Below are 8913 nucleotides of genomic sequence, written 5' to 3'. Positions count from 1 at the left end.
TAATATTTTAAAACGTTTAATCTTCTTCCTTCCCTTTCCTCCCACATTTGGAAGGAAACTTGTCATTATTTTTCTTTTCCTTTCTCTTTTAAAAAGGTTTCAATAAAATGAGTTCTTTTTATTTTCCTCTATTTTCCCTCTTCGTAAAAAAGGTTTCAAGAACACAACGTTATGAAGGAAGAAAAAAGTGAAACAACATAATAATTAAAAAAAACTAATGTTTTCGATAAAAAAAACAAAAAGAATTGACAAAATTATAAATTTCTTTCTAATTCTTTCAAATATATCTATACTATATTATAAAGCATTTGACAAAAACTCTTAGAAAACATTTTGTATGCATGAGGTACTGTTTATTGATGCATATTACTTAAAATTCAAGATTACAAATGATTTTGCGTAAGTACAACTTATTAAAGTTCTATTTTTAAATTCGTATAACTAATTGCAGATATATATAATCAAATACATGATAAACATATATTTTAAATATAAAAAATCTAAAATATAATTAAGATAATCATTGAGTTTCTAACAGAATTTTTAATTATTATCTTTAATAAAAATTATATTATTAAATCAAAAATAAATTACTTTGTTATTAGACCTAAATTAAATTATAATAAAAAGTTGAATTAAAGAACTTACACCAAAAAAACGAGAACTATTAAATAGTTAATTTAATACTAATATCGATTTTATTTTAAAAAAAATTATACTATCTTCAAATTTATATTTTATTCAAAAATAAAAACATTATCGCTTTCTCAAACCCACATAAAATAATATTATATCGATATAGACAAATAATAAAAACTAAACAATAAATGGAGATTTATCTCGCTGCATTGCGTGAGTACCCTTATAGTTCTTTCAAATGTAAAAAAGATGAAAGAAATACTAATTTTTTTTTCAAAACTCATTAAAATTAAATTTTTAGGATAATTATTAAATGTATTAGCAGAAAAGTACTTTTTATTAAATGTATTAATAATTTTATAATATAATTAATATTGTAATTTTAAAGATTTTGACTTTTGACTTTTTTTTTAAGAAACTATTGAGTAATATGATAAAAATGCTCTTAAATATTTATATTTATTAAAAACATATTTTATTTAGTAAAAATATATTAATATAGATATTTATAATAATATATTGTATATTATTAGAATTGTATAAGCGTAATGCAATACAATAAACCGTTATTTCGTCTCATTCAATTTTAGTTTACAAATTGTCGTTAAAAAATCGATAAGTCTTCTCTCGATTAGTTGTTAGTTATATTTAAACATATAAATAATTGATTACAGATGTTGTATAATATAACAAAATATCATATGATCAATAAATTATAATATATAAATAAAATATTATTTTTTTCTCTAAAATATTTAATTCTAAATTTCTTCAAATTTGAATGGATGTAACTTATCTTATACTTTTTCCATTGTGGAAAAAAATTAATAAATAAATATTATTATAAACTAAAATTAAATGTTTATAAGAAAAATATAATATTTTATTATTTGCTTTTAACAGATAAATTATAAGTATGTAATAATATACTAGAAAGGTATTCGTGCAATGCAATGAGATACATATCGATGTCAATTTTTCGTTTTATCTTTATCTCTATCGATGTCAGAATATGATTTTATTTGGTTTTAATAAAGCGATAATGTTTTTATTTTTGAACAAAATATAAATTTCAAGATATCATAAAAATTTGAAAAAAAAACATAATATAACTTTTGGTTTAATAATATATATTTTTAAGTTTAATAACAAAGCAATTTATTTTTGGTATAAAGTTAATATTTTTTTATAAAGATAAGAACTAAATATTTCCCGTTAGAACTCAATGATTATCCAAATTATATTTTAAATTTTTTTATAATTAAAATGAGATACTTATCATGTATTTAATTATTTCTATATGCAGTTAGTCATACGAATTCAAACATAAAGCTTTAATAAGTTGTAATTATACATAATCTACTTGTAATCTTGAATTTTAAGTAACATACATCAATAAAAAATTATTTTTTTATAAATTTTATTTTTTAATTAACAGATGGTATTGGAAGACCAATATTAGAGCAAAGAAAGTCAAAAAAACGATGCTAATTTTTGTTTTCTTATAATTCACAAGGTCACACATCCTCATGTTTTTTTTTTCATTAATTAAATAAAAAAACACGTAACGAATTTATTAATCGATATATTTTCACATAATTAATGGACATAAGATTTAAGACAGATGATTTTTATTCGAATAAAATTTCGTTTTTATCCCAACTTTCTTGTTATCCATCAATATATGATATAAAACTATATAATTATTATATCAAATATAAATTTATTTAATTTATATTTAAATAAATAAACAATACTTTATACATAAAAAATGGTTTTTAAAAGTTTTATCTGTGTTTTAGAAATAAATAAATGATAAGAATGTGTTTAATTGATGGACAAAAAAGTTAGAGACACAGGATTTTATCCCAATTTGCCCTNCCAAAAAGTAAAAGTAGTCACCTTATAAAAAAAATCTTCTAAAAAAGTTGAAATTTCCTTTTCCATCAGATGGAACATTGCCAGCATCATGTACTTGTATAAAGGTGGACTCTCATCCCATTTACTTCCCTTGCCATCCACCCCCCACAAACACACACTAAACACACCCTCACTCTGTGTCTGTGTCTGTGTCTTTCAGTATCTTGAAGCAAGAAAATGTCTGCCTTTGAGCTCTTCATCTTGCTGTCTCTTCTGATCTCAACCCTATTTCATGCCTTCAATTGTATCAAGAGAAGAACACAAGCCACTGATTCTTCACCTCTCAATCTTCCGCCGGGAAACATGGGTTGGCCCTTCATCGGAGAAACCATTGGTTACCTCCGCCCCTACTCCGCCACCACCATCGGAGCTTTCATGGAACAGCACATATCAAAGTGAGTTTTTCAAGAATCTGTATACATATACATGAAACAGACTGTATATATATATATATATATGATTGGTCTTTCTTCCAATCAGTTAATGGGATTTGTGTGTAGGTTTGGGAAGATATACAAATCGAATCTTTTTGGGGAACCGACGATCGTTTCAGTGGATCCAGGGTTGAACCGATACATATTGCAAAACGAAGGGAAGCTATTCGAATGCAGTTATCCAAGAAGTATCGGTGGGATTCTTGGAAAATGGTCCATGTTGGTTCAGGTTGGCGACATGCATAGAGACATGAGGTTAATCTCACTCAACTTCTTGACCAATGCTCGACTCAAGACTCAACTTTTTAGAGAAGTTGAAAAAAACACTTTGTGGGTATTAGATTCTTGGCAAGAAAGTTCATCTTTTTGTGCCCAAGAAGAAGCCAAGAAGGTATACATATAATCTTTATATATATATATGCATGAATTGACATGGAGGTTCAGCTGCGATGACTACTGTATTTAAACTGACATGGATAACTACGGTTACCCACAAAAGAAAAGCAATTGTATGGTTTGTTATCGAATTATGCGACATAATCTTTTCATTTCGACTGTTCGATTTCTTCTTTGCAGTTTACTTTCAATTTAATGGCGAAACATATCATGAGTTTAGACCCTGGAAAACCAGAAACTGAGCAACTCAAGAAAGAATATGTGACTTTCATGAAAGGTGTGGTTTCTGCCCCTTTAAACTTCCCTGGGACTGCATACAGAAAAGCTTTAAAGGTAATTGATTAAACTCCATCTTCTTTTTTGGATTTTTTTTTGCGGTTTTATATGCGAAGAAACCACGAAAACCCCATAAAATATACGGGTTTTGATTTGGTTGTTTTGAACAAATTGATAGTCTAGAGCGATCATTCTTAAGTTCATTGAAACACGAATGGATGAGAGGATTCGGAAGTCAGATGGAGACGATGTGGAGAGACTAGAAGACGATTTACTCGGATGGGTGTTAAAGAATTCTACCCTCTCGAAAGAGCAAATTCTTGATTTGGTACTGAGTTTGCTTTTCGCGGGCCATGAAACCTCTTCGGTTTCCATAGCCTTAGCCATTTATTTCTTGGAGGCTTGTCCGACTGCTGTTCAACAACTTAGAGTAAGAACCTAACCAAACCATCCTTTTTGTACCACACTTCACTCGCATTCTTGATTTCTGTTGCATTTCAATATCAGCTAGATATAGACAATCAAACTTGTATGTATATATATATATATAGGAATTCTCTCAAATTTTGAATAAAAATACATCGTTTCATGTCCACCAATCACGTGAATCCACAATATCATTTCGGTGAGAAGACAAAATAAAATAATGACGTATACTTACGTGATTGGTAGGACAGCAAAAAGACACGGAATTGGGGATGAACAGATTCTTATTCCACTCATTCTCTCCCGTAAAGACTCTTGTATAGCAATAGCATAAAATGCATGAAATACGCATGTTAATGTCGAAAAAGCAACACCCTACTAAAGACCCGTTTGTGTATGGTTTTCAGGAGGAACATGAAGAAATCGTCAATGCGAAGAAGCAGTCTGGCGAGAAGGACTTGACTTGGGACGACTATAAAAAGATGGAATTTACACAGTGTGTAAGCTTTTTTTTCTATTGTTTTTTTCATTTGTACATCCTTCACGTATACACAGTACAATACAACATGTACAGACAGACTGATCGAATCAAAACGAACCGAATAATACTTTCTAAATTATATTATGATAACAAAAATTTGTGTGATTGAAGGTGATCAATGAGACGCTAAGATTCGGGAATGTGGTGAGATTCCTCCATAGAAAGGCTATTAAAGATGTGCGGTATAAAGGTAACATGTTGCTCCTCTTTTCATTTACACTTAAACCCCTTATTCTTTTGTATATTGACAGAATTAACCCCTAATACTTTTGTAAAATAAAGTTTTACCCACACTTTTTAACTTTGACTTTGTAAAAAGGTTATGACATTCCATGTGGGTGGAAAGTGCTACCGGTGATTGCAGCTGTGCATTTAGATCCTGCATATTTTGACCAACCATACCATTTTGATCCATGGAGATGGCAGGTTCATACTCAAACTATTCTTATATTTCATTTATAACTCTAATATCGGAAGCGTTTATCAAGTCACGTTACCTTATCGGATGAATATGGTAAAGACCAAGAATCATAACCGGTAAAAGGGAGACAACTCTTACCATGGTAAGTGTTTACTGGGTAAATTGTTGCATACGATGCCGTTTTGGTGGACTATAGTCTTACCATGTAAGTAACTTGGTAGTGTAAACTTTCACCGGTAAGCGCTTGCTATGTAAGTGTTTGGTAAACGGCTCCTTAGAAGTATATGGAAGCATGTAAGTCTCGGTATAAAGCCTCAAAATGTCGGTCGGTGATAATGGTCATGACTGCTTTACAATACATAAAAAGACATATTTTTTAGGTAAAACAGAGGTTGTGGTTCCGTCATTATCATTGCATTGAATTGAAACGAGTTTGTCAAGATCAAGATATTTATGGAAAAATTGTACAAAGATTTTCGAATTAATCATGCAATTTCAGGGGGGACAGTGTTATTAAATGTTAATGTCGGTATGATATGTAACCAAAATAAAGTTTGACGTTTGTTCATAATTATAGTATTTATACTGATAGGACACAGTTTTGTCCTACCACTGAAATATCAAAATCTAAGAATATTTTTTTTAATTATATATTTAAGTAATAAATTATAAATATGCTTAATGTTTTATTTGTCAAGTTTTTTTTTAATTATATATTTAAATAAATTATAAATATCCTAAATAACCCATTTTATATTAATTAATTTAATTGAAGTCAAACAAAAATACTATAATTAATATAACTATAAGCATTTTATATTTTATATTATAAATTATTTAATATTTTATTTAAGCATGTAATTAAAAATATTATAATTCAAAAAATAATAGATCTTGTAATCTATTTATCAAATTATTAAGGTGTCAACTTGTCATAATTAGACATTTCATTATTTCTAATTATATGAGGATAAATGTTCAGATTTGGCCCCTCAACTTCTATTCATATCACTTGTTGCCAAAATTCAAAAAAGTTGTCACTTTTCAAGTCACAATCAACTTAGACAAACAACATTTTAGAAACTTATATAAAAAAACAAAAATAATGTGTTAAATATATAAAATCATGTGGACTATAATAAGTAGTTATGGCAATGGACACAAATAACTAATTTAAGGGTGTTTGGGGTTGTTTATTTGAAACAATTTATAATTTTCTATAAAAATATTTATCAACTTATAAGCTAGAAGAGTTTAACTTCTTAAAAACTCCTTATTACCGGTTTGGCACCGGTATAAGTTGTTTATCCAAACATTCAAAAGTGTTATTATCGGTGTCACACCGGAATAAGTCAATAAGTTGTTTTTATAATCAATCTCAAACATCCCCTTACTTTCAGAATATAAATATTATAATTTAGATAATATTGAATTAAACCTGTCTTTTTTAAATAAAATAAATGCTAGATATCAATTAATTTAACAAGCTGTTTCTTAAACGTTTATCAATTATTATCTATATTATTGTGACAAAGACTGATAATTTTATCTGATAAGAGACATAATAATACTGGTAATTTTATCAGGTAAACATGTCAAAATGATTTCTTTTATTAATTACTTTGAATAATATAAATATAATTTTATTGAATTTAAATAATAAATGATGTAAATAATAATAATAATTGGTAAGTAAAAAAAGAAGAGGGCACTTGAAGAAAGGAGCCGAAAGGAAAGTGAGGTGGGCCCAAAAGAAGGAAGTCAAGGTATGGACGTATAATGATAGGGGCCCAAAATAAGCAGGCCTAGTATTGGTCGCACGTGTACGGCGCGTGGGGCCCAATAAGGAATGTTGATGATGATTGGCCCACTTCCAACTGCAGCTCCCGTGCGTGTGGGGGGAAGGCGATCATTAAAAAAATGCTCTTTTTCTTCCATACGGATGTGTGCTTGCACGTGCATCTGCACGTGTATTCATTCTCCTCCAATCACACCATTTTTAATATCCCTTATTTTATTAAATATAACCATGTTTTTTTATATATTTTATTAAAATTATAATTCTAGAAATTAAAATAGAAACCTAAAAGAGTCCAAAAAAAATTGTTTTATATTGATTATTAAATTATCTGAATAAATTATCTGGTAGTTAAATGTGTAGATGTAAATAAATGAACGTGTGTCTATTTTTTTGACAGAATGCTTGTGGGAAGTCCTCCAGCAATGCGACGATGCCTTCTCCCAATAACTTCATGCCATTTGGCGGAGGACCTCGATTATGTACCGGATCAGAGTTGGCTAAACTAGAGATGGCGATATTTATTCATCATTTGGTCCTGAAATACGAGTGGAAATTGGTGGAATCAGATCAAGCTTTTGCTTATCCATACCTGGACTTTCCGAAAGGTCTACCAATAAGAATCCGTCGTCTGAAACAGTCTTGTTATAACCTGAAAAAGTCGAGCATCGATAACGTCCAAAATAATCATTAATGATGGATAACGAAAGACCTCATCAAAATCTTATGTTTGGTAGGAGAGAATCAAGAAATGAATGGCTCAAAAATGTCCATGTGAAAGGGCCTTTTCTCAATACTAGAATTAAAAAAAAATTAATATTTAATAGAATATATATTATAGTTAATTTTTTATATATGTGATCTTGCACATATATTGTCTTTTCATTTTAATATTTCAATTAATTTTAGTATATAAGTATTTACATGAGTTGCATCCTTTTCTTTCTATTAATTCTCCATTTTTTTTATTAACCTGGATATCCAATCTGTTATGCGAGCCGACTAATCCCACGGCGACCACCTGCTTTGCAGATAGGCCGGAGTCACCGTGTTTGAATCTCCGTGGTCACAAGGGGATTTTTATTTTTTCTTGGATTTGAACTTGGGACCTCCTGTTACTTTTGATCTTTGGAGCCAAGCTCAAACCAATAAGATACTACCCTTGTGTCTCATACAACGTTAATCTCGTAGTACGGTATATATGTAATATTTTTGGATAGGTATACAGAGAGTTGTATTTATATCGAAGGGTAAATCGACTGAACGCTCGGTTTTCTTTGAAAAAGATACAAGTCCGAAAACCTCTCATACTACAGAATATGTGAAAAGGCAAGCAACGAATGCATATACGAGAACCATACAAAATATATGTAATATTTTCATATCAGAAATCAATTTGTTTATAAAATAAAATAAATTTAATATTATTTTGGTTCAAAATAAAAAAGTAATTTTATATCCAATTATTAGAGATTAATTTTATATTTAAAAAGATATTTTATTACAAATATGTTAAATACCGAAATAATAATGAGACAATTTCTATTTTATTAAATTATTTTTTTATCCAAAAAATTATATTATTATTTGAATATTGTCACGGTGCTTCTCCCGTTGCACCGACAAATAATCCGTCCGATACCCAATCTACCGACAATATTTCTACGGTTAAATGTTTTGGGTTGCTGTACGGAGTAACCGACCCGGATTGTGGATCCATTTACAGCCCAATAGGCCCAATAATGAGATTAGTGATTTCATTCTGGGCTGTTAATTGAGGCCCATTTAACTCACATGTTTCATTTCCTTTAACGGTTTAACCCAAAACATCTCTTTTAAAAATTAAATACAACAACAACCTATTTTATCATCAAATCTATTTAGGGGTGTTTGAGATTGCTTATTTGAAACAACTTAATTTTTTTATAAAAACACTTATCAACTTATCATAACTTAAAAGGATTTAACTTTTTCAAAAACTTCTTATTACCGGTTTGGCACCGGTATAAGTTGTTTATCCAAACATTGAAAAATGTTTATTATCGGTGTCACACTAGAATAA

At 29.0% G+C, this 8913-nt stretch overlaps 1 protein-coding gene across 1 annotated transcript; it reads left to right on the top strand.

Moving 5' to 3' along the window:
- Positions 1–2729: 2729 nt before the first annotated feature.
- Positions 2730–7579, top strand: LOC112513520 (cytochrome P450 90B1). The gene is made up of 8 exons (XM_025119808.1): positions 2730–2954; positions 3060–3384; positions 3570–3722; positions 3844–4095; positions 4499–4591; positions 4744–4822; positions 4952–5058; positions 7252–7579. Exons 1-8 carry the CDS (start codon positions 2737–2739, stop codon positions 7543–7545), a joined length of 1521 nt encoding a protein of 506 aa, XP_024975576.1. The 5' UTR covers positions 2730–2736; the 3' UTR covers positions 7546–7579.
- The last annotated feature ends 1334 nt before the right edge of the window (positions 7580–8913 follow it).

Source organism: Cynara cardunculus, assembly GCF_001531365.2.
Source record: "Cynara cardunculus var. scolymus isolate 2C chromosome LG 5, CcrdV1, whole genome shotgun sequence".
In the NCBI taxonomy this organism is placed as follows: Eukaryota; Viridiplantae; Streptophyta; class Magnoliopsida; order Asterales; family Asteraceae; genus Cynara; species Cynara cardunculus.
This window is presented reverse-complemented; position numbering and strand designations above follow the sequence as displayed.